This window comes from Ceratotherium simum, chromosome X (assembly GCF_057802395.1).
Source record: "Ceratotherium simum simum isolate JZ-2026a chromosome X, ASM5780239v1, whole genome shotgun sequence".
Classification (NCBI taxonomy): domain Eukaryota; kingdom Metazoa; phylum Chordata; class Mammalia; order Perissodactyla; family Rhinocerotidae; genus Ceratotherium; species Ceratotherium simum.
Window position 1 is genome coordinate 13,686,737 of NC_141940.1, and position 20,336 is coordinate 13,707,072.

General features: G+C 41.0%; 1 protein-coding gene across 2 annotated transcripts in view; it reads right to left on the reverse strand.

The window, feature by feature from the left end:
• Nucleotides 1–439: 439 nt before the first annotated feature.
• F9 (coagulation factor IX) overlaps nucleotides 440–20,336 on the reverse strand; it is a 29,060-nt gene continuing 9,163 nt past the window's right edge. The window contains exons 4-8 of one of the 2 annotated variants that reach the window (XM_004441643.3): nucleotides 19,706–19,819; nucleotides 13,438–13,566; nucleotides 11,174–11,349; nucleotides 1,773–1,887; nucleotides 440–987 (exon numbers count right to left, since the gene is read on the reverse strand). In XM_004441643.3, the coding sequence (XP_004441700.1) occupies nucleotides 440–987; nucleotides 1,773–1,887; nucleotides 11,174–11,349; nucleotides 13,438–13,566; nucleotides 19,706–19,819 (1,082 nt within the window). The remainder of the gene's footprint in view (nucleotides 988–1,772; nucleotides 1,888–11,173; nucleotides 11,350–13,437; nucleotides 13,567–19,705; nucleotides 19,820–20,336) is intronic. The other variant, XM_087427496.1, reaches the window with a different exon arrangement.

The following is a 20,336-nucleotide window of genomic DNA, read 5'->3' on the forward strand; positions in this document are numbered from 1 at the left end:
GTGGTGCTGGCCTTGTGATGGACTAGACCAAATATCCTGGATACAGATCTAATAAATTTTGATGTTTTGGTGGGAGATGTAAGAAAGATCTAGAACATGGAATGCTGCTAAGGAGGGAAAATCAGGAAGTTGCCCCAGTAGAGAAACAATGCCTGATGGGCAGGAGGAAGAACTTTTAACTTCACAATTTTGTCAAGGGCTGGACCTGTAGGAATGGTCACAATTTCCTTTCACAGTATATTTCTCTAGTGATTACATTTTCTAATCTACTTATTCTAGTAAAACATGAATTCTAGATAGACTTCTCCCCGTAAAGAGAAAAAGCAATATTCATAGAATGTATATGTTCAAATCTAATGAGATGGGAAAGTGATTTGTTAGTAAAGGACCTTGTCCATTTTCAATCCCAAATATGTCAACCTTGGACATACATTTTTCTTTAAGTGAGCTTTGTTTTTTCCTTAATCCAGTTGACATATCGGGATACCTTGGTATATATTCCGTATTTTCCTTTCACTGCACACTCTTCACCCCAGCTAATAATTCCAGTTAAGAAACTGGTGCCTTCCACTTCAGTAACATGGGGTCCACCACTGTCTCCTTGGCATGAATCTTTACCTCCCTCATGGAAGCCAGCACAGAACATGTTATTATAGATGGTGAACTTTGTGGACCGAAGGCACGTGGCTCGATCAACAAGTGGAACTTTAAGGTACTGAAGAATTGAAGCTGATCTCCCTCTGTGGAAGACTCTCCCCCAGCCACTCACATAGCCAGATCCAAATTTGAGGAAGATGGTCGTGTATTCCCTGTCAGCAATGCAAATAGGTGTCACATAGCTATTTAGTGTTAAGGGTTTATCCAGTTCCAGAAGGGCAATGTCATGGTTGTATTTGTTAACAGTTGCATTGTAGCTGTGGTGAGGAATAGCACGAATCACATTTCGTGTCTGCTCTGTATGATCTGTCTCCTCAGTATTATGTTCACCTATTGAAAATAAATTTTTCAGTCACAGTCTTTTCCATAAAGAAACACGTTTTCCAAGTGTTCACCTAGCATAACTCACATAACTGGCAGCTTATGTTCACCCATTGAAAATAAATTTATCTTCAATCACAAATAGTCTTTCACATAAAGAGATTTTCCAAATGTCTACTCGGTATCACTGAATTAACTGGCATCCAAGAATCAAAGATTTCAATCTTGTCTTGTTATGAATTTGGTAAAACATAATGAGGGCAAATGCATACTTTTTAGACCAAAAATCCATTCAGGACCATTATAGAGATGGTTCCATTCACCCATGCTCTTACAAGTCTTTCATTGTTTACAGGTATGAATGAATCTACTTGTTACGAATTATCCCAGACTTTCCCAATTTCAAATATTTTGACCCCTTTTTTGAGCACAGATAAAACACTCATTTGGTCCTTCTCTCAAATGTTAGCTGAGGGCCCTCTACAGGTTGTGGCAGGAACCAGAGATACAAAGTTCAGTGATATGACACAGCTTTTGGGAAGGCTCAGTCTGGTGGAGAAATGGCCACATCAATAAATAATTGTACCCCGCTGAGATGAGTGCTAATAAAGGTACACCAAAGAACTATGGGGGGTTTGGAGGATGGAACAAGTTGGGTTTTGAAAACATGGCCCCTTTACCACTAGCCCAACTTATTTAGCAATGATCTTATTAGACCTTAGTAAAATATGATATACCAGTCATATAGAAGATCTAGTGATGCTGCAGATTACTAAGCTTTTTGGTTTCTTTACCTGCAACAACGGTAATTTTAACACCAGGTTCAATACAGTGGGCTGCAGTTACGACCCATTTTTCATTAATGATGGAACCTCCACAGAATGCATCAATTTTACCATTCAAAAGGACCTGTGGAAACAAAATTATGAATCTTATGACATAACATTTGATCCGAAACAAAATAAATACATGTGCTGCTTATACGTGTGGGCAAAAAGTTGGCTTCTAGGTGCTGGCAGAACCGGAGTGTTTCTGGAAAGTGTCGGCTTTGAAGATAAATTAGTGTTTCTGGAGCACAATCAACAAAGCCATTTCTGTAACTATCTTGAAGACATGTGCAATGAGAGCCAGAGGGAGCTCTAGGGGAGGTGACTATGAGGGAATGGCTTCTTTTGGTGATTTGGGGCCCTTGGATTCCTTTTCCAGGTGAGTCAGATTCTCTGATAGCACAAATTGCTTCATGGGGATACAGCAGGTACATTCAGAAATGCACTGACAACTCCTCGAGATCAATACTGATTGCGTCTCCTGTCTCTGCATGAGGAAACCTTGCTATAGGTCATTTGAAAAAGAAAACACTGGTTTTTCCAAGAGGCCTTTTCAAGCCTTTTCCAAACTGGAATAATATGAAATGAGACCTATGGCCTCCATAAGGGCTGTGCTTATGGCCATCCAGGCAGCGAGGAACAGCAGGACTCATGCACTCCTTCCATTCGCCCCTAACCATATTTGACTTCCCCTGGCTGGATATGTAAGCTGCCTTTATCATAAAAGGTCTACTTAGATGTGCTTGATTTTTGGGCAAAGTGGACAAAGATGTTTGGGCACTGCTTTGAGCCTGGGCATTATTACATAAGAGGCCAATCCATTCTTTCATCTGTACATACCAGAGTGGACAATGAATACTTTTACCACCTCAATGTCTAGATCAACTTGGAGAGTTTCACATCCAATGTATGCAAGGGCCTTGATCCACCTCCTCAGGAAGAAAGCTGAGAAGTATTAACACTAGAGGGCACACTCAACATTTGGTAAACCCTTTGTGGGTGCTTAATAGCTGTTGTGAGCTGATGCACTTTTACTAAAGCACACATAGCCCCAGGCATAAACCCCTTCATAACCTAGGGAAAAGGAGTAGTCAATCCCTTTAAGTGTGAATCAGAAGGTCCTTGGGGCATGTTCTAGTGAAGATTCCTTTTGTCCTGAGTTCAATTTACTGAACACCTACTAAGTCCTAGACACTGAAGCACTAGCCTCCTACCTGGAGCCTATGGGGCTGACTCATCGCAAGCCTCTGACCCCCTTTTCCATACTCTAGCTTTCCCTCTCATTCTAACTGTTGCTTTTTATTTTGAAAAGTTGTAAAAATATAGGAAAACTCACGTAATAATATAATAAACACCAGTGTACCCACCACCCAGACTTAATAATCTCATTATTTTCAACATTTATTGATCGCTTACTATGGATAATCATTGTGCTAAGTGTGTTGTGTACATTTAATACAACACTTTGTGGAGTGATGTTACTATATCCATTTATAGGTGAGCAAACTGAGGTTTATATATGCACATTAACCCCCCTAAGGAGAGTTAGTGGTGAAGGTAGGACGCAAACCCTAGTCTGCCTAGCTTCAGAATCTACGCTCCTAAGCACCCAGTATTTCTCCAAGTGTGGTGAGTGGGCCAACTATGGTAGAATCATCTGAGATGCTTGTAAAATGCAGATTGCGGGGCCCACCCAGACTTAGGATATTTTGTGGGTGAGAATGGAGAAAATGAAGATCTCCGGAATATCGTTATGCATAATTAAGTTTGAGAAATTCTGTTTCAGAATTTCCAAGGCCTGGTGACCTTTATGTTTTAAAAGTGCTCACTCCAGGCAGAGCTGGCTACATAATTTGTGGGGCTCAGTGCAAAATGAAAATGCGGGACCCCTTTTTCAAAAGCCAGGAAAAAAAATAAAAACATCGAAGATACTAAAATACAAAACTTTTTCCTTTCCTCTGTAGTCTCGCTCGCAACCTATCACGGTGTATTTAATTTACTATTTAACATTGTGCTCCCTCAGGCATGGGGGACATTTGCTGGGAGAGCACAGATACTCACAGGTGCCCAAGGGCTGCACTCTGCAATTTAACATGCAAGCACGAATGCGCCCTCCAGCTGCCAGGTCCCCTCTCCCACCAGGCACCAAACTGAAGCCCTGTGCCCCAGCAGGGGGAAGGGTAAGTCAATCTTCCCTTCCCACTGGCCTACTGCAGCAATCCACGGTGGAGGGTTGCTTCCCAAGGGATTGCAACTTTCAAGCCAGGATGTGCTCAGTGCCTGGAATGGAGGTGGGCAAGAAGCTCGCCCCCACAATTCACCCTCCAAATGTGCTGTGACACATTTCTGGTCCCGAGATGCTGTATACCCTCCCAAAATGGCACAGAGTGTGGGCACCCAACCTCAACCCTCCCTGCACCTTTGCAGGAGGAGGTTGACAACAGTAGCTGCTGGGGATGAGGAGGGAGAGTATGTCTGTGTGACATGGGTTGGGGGCTGGCAGTGGTCATCAGGCAGGTGTGGGGAGGAGGAGGCACCAGGGGACAGGGAAGTGGGAGGTCAAGAATTCACCCCTGGGAGGTGGCGAGAGATGAGGCTGCAGTGATTCAATGTTCCAAGTCCCCAGTCCGTGCATGCTCCGTTGTCTCATCAAACTTGAGTTACAAAACACAATGCAAAGCATTGAAGTCCAAATGTGGGACCCTTCTGAATGCAGGGTCCTGTGCAAGTGCACTGGTCACAAGCTCATAAAGCTGGCTCTGACTCCAAGTGATTTTCATCACCAAGCAGATTTGGGTAACACTGTTCTATACTGGTCCTAATGGTTACAACCAAATACATCTGTTCCAGTAACTGGAGTTAAGAATTCACATGCAATGATATAATAGTGCTTCTCCTTTGTATTAGAGGTGAATTGGACATCTCTCAGCTTAATGGGCTAGTTAGGCAAGACTGAATGATATCCACAGCCCTTGGGCACAGAGACTATGATGTAGCTTGTCTGACTCCTGCCAAAGACTTGCTGCCTGGAGCTTCTACTCCTTTCTGGTGGACAGCTGAGAAATACGGTTGTGTTAAGACTGAAGAGCATTTTCTGCCAATCCCTGATTGGTATTAGAAATTTTAGCAAACTTCTTTGCCAAGAAAAAGCCCTAAAATATTTTTTTTATTTAAAGATATTACAAACGACTTGGTTTTAGAATGTTTGCTAGACTACCTCAGGATCACAGCTATCTAAATATTGGCTATTTGGGGATGAGCTGTCTGCTTGGCCAAGGACAAGTTCTTATAAGACATCATTTTGGAGAATGATGGGAAAACATATGCTCTGAGCAAGGCATTCAAGTTCGGATCTGTCAAACGTTTTCATGTTTGTCATATCGTAACAGAAGCCTGTTTTCTCTCTTTCAGACATACACACAGATATACACCAAACACACCCATGTGCATCTACAAAATACACATTCACATATCTCTTCTGATGCTCTTCATTGACAATGACAATCCAGAGTAATAGCTGTTACCCTGTTCTCTTCCTAACCTTTTAACTCCAACCTGGCCTTTCCCTGTGATTTCAGTAAACCCTTATTCTCCCTACCTAGCCACCTCCAGCTTTACAATAACATTTTTTCTATGTTTGCATACTTGTTGTCTCTCATGTAAAAAGAAAAACCATGTAAAAAGCATGATGCACAGCTTGTTATGCCCACAGGTGTGATTTGCTCAGCCTTTGGCCCTTCTTCATTTTTTTGGGCACAGAAGGGATGTTCACTTTTGGTTTTTCTTTTTCTTTTGGGGGGGCGGGGATTGGCTCTGAGCAAACATCTGTATCCATCTTCCTCTATTTTATATGTGGGATGCTGCCACACATGGCTTGATGAGCGGTGCGTATGTCTGCACCGGGGACTCAAACCTGCAAACCCTGGCCGCTCAAGTGGAGCATGCAAACTTAAACACTACACCACTGAGCCAGCCCCCACTTTTGGTTTCTAATGGTTAACTAGACTAATCATTGAAGTAGATTTCATCAAACCATCCTAGAGAATAATAGTCTAAGTGTTTTTTCCAAAATAGTTTTGTGGGGCCAGGTGGGATTACATATGTCATGTTTTTATTTCTCCTAATTGGAACTTTATCATTTGAGCTAGGAAAAGTAGAGGGTTCCCTTTTGCAGGGGGAGATATTTCTATAGTCTTAGGACCTTCATATAACATCTTCCTCCCAATGCCCCCCCACCCCCCAGAAAAAGAAAGAGAAAGTTCTGGTTCATACATATGGTAACTGCATGCTGTCTGCCATGGGAGTGTGTCCTAATCGAATGGAAAGGATTGGGTGTGTGTAAGTAGCTATGTAGGTCAAGAGCTCAGGTACCTTTAAGGATAGCTTCACGCCAAAGCTGAGGAAAGCCAAGCCTGGGGAAAATGCTAAGACATTTTAAAGATCGTTTAGGCCAAGGATAGAATAAGAATAGACAGACTGCTTCTCAAGATATATTTTGCCCATTAAATGGTTAAATATTGGCAATTGAGAACTGAGGCCCATGATAAAAGGGAAAATAGAAAGACACGGTACTTCATATACAGGGCAGGACAGACGCTAACCCAAAGCAGAAGAGGTGGGAGGAGCTCTTGGGGTAAGTTTGCGCATGCTCAGCATTGTTGACTGGCAGGGTCAAGGACATGGGACAAAACCAAATTAAATAAAGCTGCAATGAACAGAGGGGTGCATGTATCTTTACGCATTGGTGTTTTCACGTTCTTTGGATAAATACCCAGCAGTGGAATAGCTGGATTGTATGGTAGTTCTGTCCTTAATTTTTTGAGGAATCTCCATACTGTTTTCCATAGTGGCTGCACCAGTTTGCACTCCCACAGTCAAGGGACGAATGGATGAAGAAGATGTGGTATGTACACAATGGAATACTATTCAGCCATAAAAAAACAATGAAATCCAGCCATTTGTGACAACATGGATGGACATTGAGGGTATTATGCTAAGTGAAATAAGTCAGAGGGAGGTCAAATACCGTATGATCTCACTCATAAGCAGAAGATAAAAACAACAACAAACAAATACATAGAGACAGAGATTGGATTGGGGGTTACCAGAGGGGAAGTGGGGAGGGAGGAGGGTGAAAGGGATAATTCAGCACATGTGTGTGGTGATGGATTGTAATTAGTATTTGGGTGGTGAACATGACGTAATCTATGCAGAAATAAAAGTATATAATGATGTACACCTGAAATTTATACAATGCTATAAACCAACGTTACTGCAATAAAATAAATGAAACAAAACAAAAAAACAAATTAAAGCCTTAGAAAGCTGAAACACGGTGTCGCTTCCTCAAATTTCTCACTTTTATGCTGTTGATGAAGGTGGTCTGGTAGCACAGGCATTGCAATTTCCCTTTTTTCTCTAATGTTCAAAGTTTTCATTTCTTCCCTATCTAGCTGTATGAAATTCGAGTCTTGTTTTAGTTTCCCACTCCGCTAAGGATATACTGACTCTAAGAAATTTCCTTTCTGGTCCTATATAGCGCACTTGACCCTCTAGTTTCCTCTCTCCCCTCCTGCAGTGTCCCTGCTTCCTTTTCCGGAGTTCTCAAGGGGCTCCGAGCGCACCGCTGGGCATCTGGAGGGAAAATAAAGGAAACCGGCGTCACGCCCCGCTCCGCTCCTCTCTCAGGCCTTCTGTCACCGTAACGCGGGCTTAGACGTCGGGCAAGCCCGCCTGCGCCTTTGGCCTTAGCGGTCGGGGCGGGGATGCGGCGGGCCGCGCTGGCCTGGTGGAAGCAGGGGCTTCTGGGAGGCGCCTGTGGCGGGCTCAGCGCGGCTCCGGCGCCCTTCCCTGCAGCCCGGAAGCTGAGGTGAAAGCCCTAGAATAGGGTAAGAAATAAACGCGGCTGTGGACGAGCTATGTGGAAGGTGAACCTCTCGCCTTAGAGTCTCAAAGCTGGACCGGCTCGCAGCGGTCCCCTAGCCTGCTCTAATCTCTCACCAGGTGAACCAGTGCCCTCGACACTCTCCCCGGATGGGGTTACCAGGCCGGTGCTGTCCTTAGTGACAGAACAGCTTCTCAAGTCAACAATTCGACAAACATTTGTTCAACCATTTCCCCCCAAGCTGCCCAGCCCACGTAACCGACCCTGTGGTTGGAAAGAGCTTTCTTAGCAGGGGCCAGAATCTGCCTGCCTGCCTGTAACTTGCACCCGTAAGTCCACAAAGACAAAGTTGTCGGCCCCTTTCCCCTGTGGCCCGTTAGCTCTTGCAAACAGCTCACCTGAACCTTTTCTTTAACAGACTATTAAACATGTCTAATTTGATCAAACTGTTCCTTACTCCAGATGAAAGTGAACTCCCTATGTTCTTCTTTGTGGGATTTCTTCACCCAACTGGTCGCTTTATCCCCCTATCCTCTTTTATGAAGCATCAGCATTTTGAATCACTCTCTTCTAGGTGGCATTGCTAAGCAGTATTTCATATTTCAGAGCCACAGATACGCTATTTTGGCCATTGAAACCCCAGCCGTTGCTTGCTTTCTCTTGATGCCTTGGCTACAGGAGGTAGCAGGCTTGTCTGCAATCAAATCAAGTATTTCCACCCTGCAGATTAACTGTGATGCGTGGAGCTGGCTCATCCACAAACGAGGAGACATTCTGGTTTGTTTCATTTCCGGTTTCATCTTTGTTTAAAAGTGACTTCTGTGCACTCAGTTTATCTCATAGTTTTGAAAACCAGTAACCTTTCGTGAGAAACTGGATGGAGGTGGGTGTGGAGAGACAGTTCTCTGGTGAGGAAAGAAACAGTGCAGAAGTATGACAGGATCTTTATCAAGTCTCCTAGAAAGTAGCTTAGCTCTTCACCTCTGCGAAAGACTAAAACCTTTGTACCTCTACAGTCAGTAATCTTACTTCATATGGGTGAAATAGGGATTGAAGGTGCGCGTGTGCATCTGTGCACATATGTGGGTGAGTGATCTTGAACATTCCAAATGATCTTAGCTAGGCTTGATAGGAAAGAGACAACATGTACACTAACTATACCTGTGCAGTGAGGAGGACATGAAAAGATTTGAAATGATGTGTGTCATTTATATCTCCTCCCTCACAGTACAACTACAACCATCATCTAATAGTTTCTTCCGCTTAAAATAAAAAATAGCTTGCTAGAGTTACTATACTAAAATTTCTATTGGGAAAAACTTGGATTGTTAAAACATTGGCAAGCATCTGGCTTAAAGGGGTGGGTCGGGAACAGAGATTATGCAACTAAATTGAGACTTTATAACCCCCCCTTTTGTTTTTGTTTTTGTTTTCTTTTTTAGCTCTCATTGAAGTCTATTTGCCATTTCATTGCTAGGATGACAAGGGGACAATGCTAAGCCCACAAGGGGACAATGCTAAGCCCATAATGGATGCATCCTGGGGTTTTGTTTTAATCCTGGGGTTTTTTTTTAAAGGGAAGTCATCTTCTTAGCTAATAAAACACCCCTAGGTTCCTGGATCCTCCACTCTAGGCACTGCTTTATCTCCCACAAGCCCAAGGAAGATAATAATTATGAAGTAGGATCTTTTGTTCTAACCACCTTATTCAAGTTGGATACATGATGAATGAAAATGCACCAAGAACACAGATAGTAAAATTAGATAGAATTATATACATGAATGTTAAATAGAATGAAAGCATAATTAGAGTGGCTGGACCCAAGAGGGATGGTTCAAGGAAAGGTCGATGGAGAAGGTCAATGTTATGAAGAGTCGTGAAGGAAAGTCAAGATGTGGATGAGTGAAGGAAGGGGTCTGGTGGGTGAGGGAAGCAGCATGGTAGGATGCTTAAGTAGGAGACAGAGGGGGTGTAAAGGAACATACAGTGTATTTTGTTGGCTATAAGATCAAGTCCAACAAATATTGTTAAAAGCAAAGGAAAATATAAAGTCTTGGTTATCATGGTCTGCCACCCTTCAGTACCATCCCTACCTCCCAGGTATATGTTCAGTATCCTACACCTACTATATTGGAAAATGGCAGGCAATCTGAAGAATTTTGAATAGATACATAGCTAGCAGCAGAAAATTCCAGTGGTGTTAAACCTGGGGACATTTACCTGATCCTAGTTTAAATTGTTACCTGTTTGATGATTAAAAAGTCTTTAAGGCTATTGATCTCTGATGGCAAAAATTTAAATCTCAGTAGAGAAAATATTTTGAAGTGAACCATCCTTGAAATTACTACGAAGTCATATGATTGTAGCCACTAGGGAGTTTTATGTTAGACTAAACTACTATAAGTGCTCACCAATAGAACTTTCTGCAGTGATGGAAATGTTCTGTATCTGCGCTGTCCAATACAGTAGCCACTAGCCATATGTGGCAGGTATGACTGAGGAAATGAATTTTTAATTTTATTTAATGGTACTTAATTTAAATTTAGTGGCTAGTAGTTACCTTATTAGACAGCCTAGCTTTATATAAGAACCAGCCTGGCTCCTTGCCTCTGGGGCCTACTCCTCCTCTCAGATGGAATAATTGAGGCTTTAGCTGTAGGCTCAGTTACAACCCAGGTTTTGCTACAAATCTAGCTCTTGGTTGTTACCTCAAAAATGTACACAGGTGATTCTCATGTGGGTTGTCTGCAGATCACACCTGGAGAAATGTGGGACTAAGTACCATGAGTCCACTCTTAGGTGTTTTTGACCCTAGCTTCTATAACAAGTTTGGTTACTTTGGAAAAAAATTGTGGGTTTCAAATTGTACTGTGCATCAGAATCACCTGAAGGGCTTGTTAGCATTCAGATTGCAGGGCCCCACCCGCAGAGATTGTGATTCAGTAGGTCTGGGGTGTAGCATGAAAATTTGCATTCTTAACAAGTTCCCAGGTGATTCTGATGCTGCCACACTTGGAGAACCACAGCCTTGGACCAAGCCCTATCTCATACCCTGGTTCCAGTAACCCAGTTCTTACCTTCATCCTTCCTATGTGAGTCCTTTTTTAAATCCCTTTGAAATAACCCAGTTTCTCTGGACCTGGAGACTCTCTCACCAGTTCTCCCAGGGGCTGAAGCTGAAGTAGTACCCTGCATCCAGTACCTGTGACCTCACTTCCAGACCTCCCTACTGCTTGTCTGGATTCCTGCTATTCTATTTCCTTGATGCCAAACTCTCCTTGACCTTGTATGGTAGCTGTCCCTGGACTTCTCTTTCCCCAGCTCCCCAGCTATGGGGGCTTCCTCATATTACTTAGTGCTGAAACTTGCCTACACACTTCCCTTACTCTGATAGGTCTGTCTGTTGTCCTAGCCTCAGCCTCCCCCCTGGCCCGTCCCTTGCCCACTGAGCTCCAGTTTTGACACACCATCAGTGGAGAGTACCTGCCAAGGGAATTGACCTGGTTTGGCGTTTTCTCCACCAACAACTCGAGTGATGTTATCCCAAATTGTTCCAACTTCAGTAGAATTTTCAGAATCCATATTGGAAAAAATAGTCTCAGCACGGGTGGGCTTCAGAGATGCATGTGAGACAGAAACTCTTCCACATGGAAATGGCACTATAAAAATGGAAAAAATATTTAGTATTCTGATATTTCTCATTGGCAAGCAGAACATGTATTACAAAAATCAAGAATGAGGCCCATCCTTGTCACTTCTGAGAAGCAGGCCTATCAATATTTTAAAACATGTAATCAATGAATATAGTCTCAAACTAAAAGGTTAATTGCGTTATTTTCATGGAACGTTTTCAAACCCTTCATGAAAAGAACATTTGGCTCAGGAATCCATCATCTTTACGGAAACAGGTATTCCAGAATCAAATTTTATAAGACTTTTATAAAGTCTAATGGCTTTCTGTTTAGGTTCTCTACTAAAAAGCCTTACTCCCAAGTACTGTCCCTGGATGGAAGGTTGATGACTGATCCATGTAAATTTAACTTTAGAATTAGGTAAATGGGACTTCTGCTGCTTACTGTGAACAGGATTTCTTTTGTAGCCTAGAATGCCTTCTAGATTCCAAGGTAGATTTTAGGTATCTGTTTGGGAGAGATCGTTGTGATTTAATTACCTGGCTGTCAGGTATTAGCCGAATAAATTACTAATATGATTATCACAGCCACATCCACCTGGGAACTAGCCACCTTTTTACCTTGGGTTGGTTTATTTCCTAAAGAAAAGAAATTATCTACTGATACACTGGGGACAACCAGAATGGAAATTTGTAGTCAAGCAAAGTCACCCCACATTTCATTTTCAGTTTTCACTTTCCTTCTAGCCACGTTCCTTATAACAGACATTTCTATAGCAACCAGCTGCGGCAAAGTGTCATGAAGACAGCATGTGGTTGGGAAAACAGGAAATTAGCTCAAAATACTTATGTATAAATATAAATCATCAACAATGGCTAGAGAAAAGGGACCATTACTATTGAAAGGCAGAAAAGCTTATTTTAGGTTTGGCCTACTTATTCTGCTAAAGCTGAGGCTATATTCAAATATAACACTTAATAGTTGGAGGTGGTTCTCAATTCTTTTTTTTTCTCCCATAACATAGAAGGACTTATAAGAGTTTAGCTACTATGCCATCTGTCTACACTGGAAGTTAGGTTTTGAAGGTTAAAACAGGGATATATTCTCCCCCCAAGGTAGGCTAGCTTTGAAGCAGTGTATATGAAGAACCAGGTAGAAGGACAGGCAGGCAGGCCCTTCAAGCATTAGAGACTCTTCATTTTAGTTGCAGCATGTATGCTCTTGGCTTCTGGTCCTTTCTTTAATTTCCTTTGCTGGGTGCATTGCTGAGATAGGTATCGAACCCAGTTACAGAGGAATAGTGCATGACTTAATGTACCAATTTAATAAGATACCAGGCTTTGGAAATACAAAAGAAATTATATCTAGTTTGCTTCCAAAAGGCCCTTCTTTATCAAATATAATTGATCCTGAGGAGCCTACTTATTTTTTTAATCAAAGTTTCTACTGCTTTCATTTTCAGAGAAGAGCAAAGTGAGTGTGGAGTTGAGATGTTCTGAATATAACAGTTAGCTGTCAACATGGTTCCCAGCCATGGTTGACATGACTGGGAAACGTTGCTTTGTCCACTGCTGTATAGATTTACTGTGCTGATCAGCCTGGCACGACTTAAAACAGATGGTTGTCGGAACTATTCTGATGCCAAGTGTGTAAAAGCCTGAGACTCAGGATAGGAAATAACTTTCTCAGAGTAAACCAGCCACACTCTGACAAAATCATGCTAAAAATTCACAGTCCTTGTACTAGAAGCCTATCAGGCAATCATTTATGTATCTTTTATGGTATAGGATTACTATGTTAATTTGACTTGATGACTTACAGATATGTATACAGAAATCATACAAATCAATTGCTTCATGCTATAAAACAGAAAAAAATCAGAGACCAAAAAGAATTCAGAATGAAGACAATTACAGAATTTCTATTTAAAATGATGATGCAATTTGGAAAATTAATTTGTCCAATTCAAGCTACTAATCCTTTCTATGATTTCAAAAGGAAGTACAAAAACGTAGGGATTAAAGTTGTGTAGACTAGTTAATATGCTGAAAGTTCAAATATAGATTTGCAGAATGTATCTACCGAGCTTTAAAAATAACTTATTTAGATTTTGACCTGCTGGTTCACAGGACTTTTGGTCTTCTGCAAGCCGGTATCCTGCAGTACAGGAACAAATCACCTTGTTATCAGCGCTGTTTTTACAAAACTGCTTGCATCTGCCATTCTTAATGCTGCATGTTGCGTCTGAAAGAAAGCAAAATCAACAGTAGTAATAGCATCATTTGGCATCCATTTCTAAAACATACATGAAGCTACTGACTCATGTCTAGGGCAGATATAAGCTGGGGGCATTCATGGAGAGAAGCTTGGGAGCCTTGAGCTAAAAGTAGAAAGAAAGATAAAATAAAATTCTTAATAAGGCATAAAAATGGTGGCAGTAATATATTTGATTTGGCATAAAACTGAAGGTTTGGATACTCTGTTTTCACTAAATCATGGACTGCAATTTAAAAAACCTGTTTATTAAAGTATAATGTATATTCAGAGAAGTACCCAAAACTTTAGTATGAATTTTCACAAAGTGAATGCGTCTGTTTAAACACTAGACAGATCAATACATAGGACATTATCAATACCCCAAAAGCTCTCCTAATGCCCCCTTGCAATCACTACACCCTTCCTCCTTTCCAAAGTTACCATTACCCCAACTTCTAATAGGGAATTAGTTTTGCCTCTTGGTGACCTTTGTATAAATAGAAGCTCACAATATCCACTCTTCTGTGTTTTGCATTTCACATTTTGTGCGGTTCATCCATGTTGTTTTGTATAGTGGTCGTTCATTTATATGCTGTGTAGTATTCCATTGTATAAATATTACTACCTTTATTCATCCATTTTACCGTTTATGAATATTTGAGTTGAGTTTCCAGTTTCTGCCTCTTGTGTAGAATGCTGTAATGAACATTCTTATACATATCTTTTGGTAACATATGCATGCATATTTACTGGATATATACTTATGAGTGCAATTATTGGATCATATGTTCAGGTATAGTAGATACTGCCAAGTTGTTTTCTACAATAATTATACAAATTTAAATTTCCACCATCAGTGTATGAGAGTTCCGGTTATTGGATATGTGTATTACAGATATCTTCTCCTGTTCTGTGATTTGCCTTTTCACCCTAAATAGTGTATTTTGCTGAATAGAAGTTCATACTTTTAATATAATCCAATTTATCAAAGCAAACTTGAAGCTGGCTGAGGTGAGTATGTATCAACACAAGAGAATGAAATAGGGTCCTTTAAGGTAGCTAAATGCCAAAGCCATTATGTGTTGACAATGATAAGCATTCTAGCAGCCCACATTTTCTTTACTCTCCTATACAATCTCCCTTATTAATATAGACTATTGTTCTTTGTCTCTTGTAATGCTTTTTGTCTTGGATTCTATTTTGTCTGATATTAAGATTGCTTTGCCAGGTTCTTTTTGTTAGCATTTACCTAACAAATCTTATTACATTCCTTTATTTTAGCCCCTCTGGTGTAATTTTATTTTACGTATCTCTTTTGTCAACAGCATACAATTAGATTTTTAACTCCAGACTGAAAATTGTCATTAACCCAATTCACATTAATTGTGATTCCTGATATATTTGGCTTATTCCTGCCATCTTATTTTGTATTTTCTAATTACTGTGATTTCCCTTTGTTTCTCCTGTGCAATCTCAATAACAAAAAGTAGCATGGTTCAGGGCTTGCTAGCTGAGACCTGCTGAGTTAAGAGAAACGGGCTTTGCTGTTGGGCCTATTTCTGTCTCGAGAGCAGCACAGGAACACAATGAATAGAAGACACCTTCCCCCTTACATACGTGCTCAACCACAGTACAACTTTCAATAGGAATGCTCACTTGTCAGTGCAGTTAGAACACGGCAAGTTTGAAAATGAGTGACTGTATTAGACACCTCCTAGGCACCACCTTAGTTCCTCTCAACCTCACTGTGTCTTTTCCCAGCACTGTGGTGATCAGCTCTGCATGAACTTCCACTGACCTCATACAGGTGCAGCCTTCAATTGCCTTGGCTCATATCTGTACTATATGCCTCTCATCTCTTACCTCATCTCATCTACTTCCCTGTTGATGCTGAGGCATGGGATGCCATATGACCTCTCTGGGTGCCCCAGCATGTACAACCTGGAGATGTGGGGGAGTAATGCCCCATAGGCTGAACTTTTGACCATAGGGAGACAGATGGTGTTGGACAAATTCTTTCACTTCTTCTCCGCTCCCAGGTGGACTATCCTGAGACCAGTTCATCTGGCTCCTTGGAAAACAGCCCCAGGAGCTCAAGCAATGAGTTGCAGATGAGGAGATATGACTCATCCTATTATTGGTTCTCCTTTCCTCATTGCCTCTCTCTGTGTCCCTTGCTCCCTAGGATTGTGCACCCTAATAAATAAGCTTGTGTCACAGACTCTTTTCTTCTGGGGGAATCCAGGCAAACAGGTGACTATATGATTTTGGAGTATATTATGGATTTTTGAAGGACAGGTCTAAATTTTCTAATTATATTTTACATAGACTAACATAAGCTAATGTAATAATTAGCTCATGTTCCTCACTGACACTTTAGGAAATAAGGGAAGGCAAATCAGCTGTTGCCAGGTAGACAAAGGAACCAGCCTGAGCTTTAACCTTTGCTACCAAATAATCCACTAAGTGCATGATCCAAAAAGATGGCACTTGGTCCTTTTTATTTATTTATTTTTTAAAGACCTTTCTCCTCACTCATGGTGATTACATCCCTGGCTCTTTTCATGTTACCAGCTATCATTTTGTTGCTACAAAGCAATACTAAAGTGTTCAGCCAAATCAAATACCACCTGTAGAAAGTGTTCAGTCAATATGAGATTGGGATAAGTTAACAGAGGTAGGCGGAAGGTGAAGCCTGGTTGGGTCCAGGACATGCGCAACGGGAATGAATAAACTCAGTGTGCTTTTCCCAATTCTGATTCTGTGTCCTTGGCCAAGTAACTAGACCTCCCCATTATTTTCCTCATCTGTCATTTTTCTTTATGGCTCAGTATGTTGTTGCTGCTGTGGATCTCCGGCTTGGTTTGTGCACACAGTGGGACATATTGCTGTCTAATCAGCAGTCTTTTGCGCTCAGATAAAGGACTCAAGGTTCTGGAAATAGAATAATAGCACAAGGAATTCTAGTGGAGAGGTCTATAGTCCAGGATCTAAGGAACAGTCACTATGGGACTCATTCTTCAATCATTTATTGAGCACTGGGATGTCAGGCACTGTGTTGGGTATGGGTTCTCCCTGGTCCTGAGGCTGGTCTCAGTGCCTAGAATATCTGTTGAAGAACATCTCAAAGCATCTGTTCTTCTCCCTGCATGATAGCACCTCTTTCTAATTCCCCTCATACCTACTACAAAAGTTACCATGTTCTGCTTTATTTTATTCTGCCTTCATCTTCCCTCATATATTCACTGATGTGAAAACCAAAGCTCAGACAAAATATGTTCTATTTAACAAGTTTACCACAGAATATGATGTTATTCAGCTAAACTCAAGATCTTTTCTTTTCTCCACTCCACAGAAATACACAGTAAATAAGACAGTAGTGTCTGTGACGTGTTAGCAAAATGAAGAAACAAGTGTTTATGTGCTTGTGATTTTCTTTCTTGCTATCCTATCTTACTGTGGGGAAATGCCTCTTGTACTCCTTAGAAGGGACAGTAATGACCACATTCTTACAGACCTTGATCTATCTGAAAAGGACTCAGATGTGATGTGTAGCTGGCGACATACAGTGGTCTTTATTCTAGCCAAAGGGACGCAATAGCCAATGAATTGTTATTCCTCTAACTAGAAAGTGTGCCCTGAATGTTTGCACCTTTCTCTCCTGGAGAAGAGCTTGCTGAACGAGGGAAAAGGGAAACAACAAGATCTTGACAATGGAAATCTCCCTTCCCTTTCCAAGACAGGGTGAGGCAGGAGACTGGGGGCCCACATACTCCATAAACTGTGCTTGCTACCTGGCAGCTTTTGAGATTAGTCTCTAGTTCAGTTTGAAGCAGCAGCTTAAATGGGAGTTTGTATATGCTTTTGCTGTTGCTTTCCTCTAGCGTCTGAGATAAAGAGCTTTTTGAGAGAATTCCCACTTGGTTTCTGAACTAACTGGGCTGAAAGGATTTTTCTAAACCTCGATCAGATGGGCTGGGGGAGATCAATACACCCTAGAGGCCAGGTGTGTTGGTGGATGCAGTGCATCTGCAGAGCCCTGACCAAACCGAAGTGTGGGGAACCCGAGAGGACTGAGATGGTGCCAGTTGTAGACTTAGCACTTTTGCTCTGTGGACCGTAGCCTCACACATGTAGCAAAACCTGTTAGAGAAGTTTTGTGCTTATATTTACATTCCTCAGGGCTATTCTCCTCCTTTAAAGTGTCTTTATTTGTAAACTAAAGACATTTAGGAACATTTAATGTTAAACATTATTTTCAGTTATACTTGACTGCAATGTGTCCTTCATTCTTAACTGAGACTAATTGAGTTATTCATTCCCTCAGCTCCAATAGTTATATTATTTAAGCTGATAATGAGTAACTACTCCAAAGATTTCTGTAGGTTTCCATAATAGCAGGATCAAATTTATCCAGGTAAATCTGAATTTGAAATTATAACCTTTCAGATGGAAGTAGCACTTCAGAGATATTGAAGCAATTAACACACCCACAGGAGAGGGAACCCAGGCATTGGTTTGTCCCCACACTGAGAAATCTGAGGGAATGGGAGTCCAAGCCAGGTGTACCAGTTCATCTACCTTCATTCACTCTTTTCTTTCTTTTTAAATGTTTTTGCCCTACCGCCTTTTCCTTTTCTTCTATTCTATTGTTTTTTATCTTTTAGATCTCAAAGGAAGATGATCAATGGATTTCTCTTTGGTACTGAAAGGATTTCTGAACAACGTTACAGGTGACTCGTTTTCCTTTCTCAACAGAACAAGAGCAGCCGCTGCATTTCATTTTGTTTTATGCTTTTTTCATCTGTGTGTCAGGTGGATTGCTATAACGCCTTAATAGAGTCCTGCAATTTTCTACTCTTGGCCCTTAGTCATGTAGCCTGTGGTGTTAAATTCTTTCCCTGGGATTGCATCTCTATTCTTTGGGAATTTCAGAGTAGAAAGAGAATCGTTATTAGCACTGTGTGCTTTTTGCAATCACAATGCAAGTAATGTTGCTTCCAGAGGTGATGAACAAGTAGGTAAAGCACTTTGGGGTTTACTACTTACTCCATTGCCAAAATCTCAGGAAAAAACATATTCTAGGCTATGAGAAGAAAAAATGCACAATGATCCTAGATCTGCTGTGTAACTCTTTCAATGTAATCAGTATAGTCAAATTCAGGAATGAGCTGATTTTTGTCAACAAATTTAACGTTAAGTGTGTGTGGAGAAGTGCTTGTTATATGGGAGAATTGGCCTTTCCATACCCCAATTCTAGGCTTAATTGACTTCTACTGCTTATATTAATAGTAATTTAGTCATGAGTTCAATTTTATGGGTTCAGTTTTCCTTACCTCTTGTGGATAGTAATTAGAAGCATGGGTTTTGGTCAAAACTGAAATTCAAGTCCTGGCTTAATCATTTACTACCTCTGTGATTTTGAGCTGTTTGAGCTGCAGTTTCCTCATCTGCATAGAATGGGGTTAATAATGGTACTGACCACATATGGTTGTATTGAGGATTAATAAGTAAGTGGAACATCGTTACTACTTAATATAGGCTACCAAATATTGCTCTTAATCTAATTTCTTGAACTCATCCTGGAAACTATGACTCTAGATAAAATGAATATTTATAAGCTTTGAAAGTATATGTTTTATACAATGGAATATTTTTCAGCCTTGAAAAAGAGGGAAATCTTGTCATATGCAACAACATGGATGAACCTGGAGTACATTATGCTAAATGAAATCAGCCAGTCACAGAAGAAAAATACTGCATGATTCTACTTACATGAGGTGTCTAAAATAGTCAAACACATAGAAGCAGAGAATACAATTGTGCTTGCTGGGGGCTGGGAGGAGGGGAAAATGGGGAGTTGCTGTTCAACGGGTATAAAGTTTCAGCTATACAAGATGAATAAGTTCTAGACGTATGCTGTACAACATAGTGCCTAGAGTTAACAATACTGTATTATACACTTCAAACTTTCTGAGTGTAGATCTCATGTTAAGCATTCTTTACCACAATAAAACTGTATATGTTTTTAAGAGAAAATTATGATACATAAATACTGCATTTTCCAGTTTCATCTGGTTTCAAAGGGAAACTCTGAACCATGAGTAATCCAAAAATAGTTACTTACATAATTCACAGTTCTTTCCTTCAAATCCAGGTTGACACCAACATTCATAGGAATTAATGTCATCCTTGCACATACCGCCATTTAAACATGGATTGGACTCACACTGATCTCCATCTTTGAGACAGGTTAAGAAGTTGAGTTAGTAGATAAACTGCTTAGAATTCCTAGTCTTCCCTGCAGAGACTCATGGGGAGGGGAGCCTGATTTTAGGGTCACAACAGAACTGCTGACCTGGAAACTAGCTGCTTATGGCATGCCCCCGTCTCCCTGAGTTTCTAAAAGCAACCCAAACGAATGTTCTTAGGGTAACACTGCCCTCAGAAATTTCCCTGAGGAAGGCATGCACATAGTTTAACACAAGGGAAGAGGAAGAGGGAGAAGCACATCTGAGTATAGAAGTTACTATATCAGCATAGGGTGAGAAGAATCTTCAATCCTTCCTTACAGGATGATGGCAGAGTTAATTCTAAATCGAATCACATCACTTCAACAATTATTATCTATATGTCATACAAGGCCCGCTCTATTACAGGTCTTGCAGAGCAAGCTGAGCTAGATAACATGATACTTCCACTCAAGGAACTGGCAGCCTAGGCATGGAGCAAATGTATCTACTTCCCTGTATTATCAT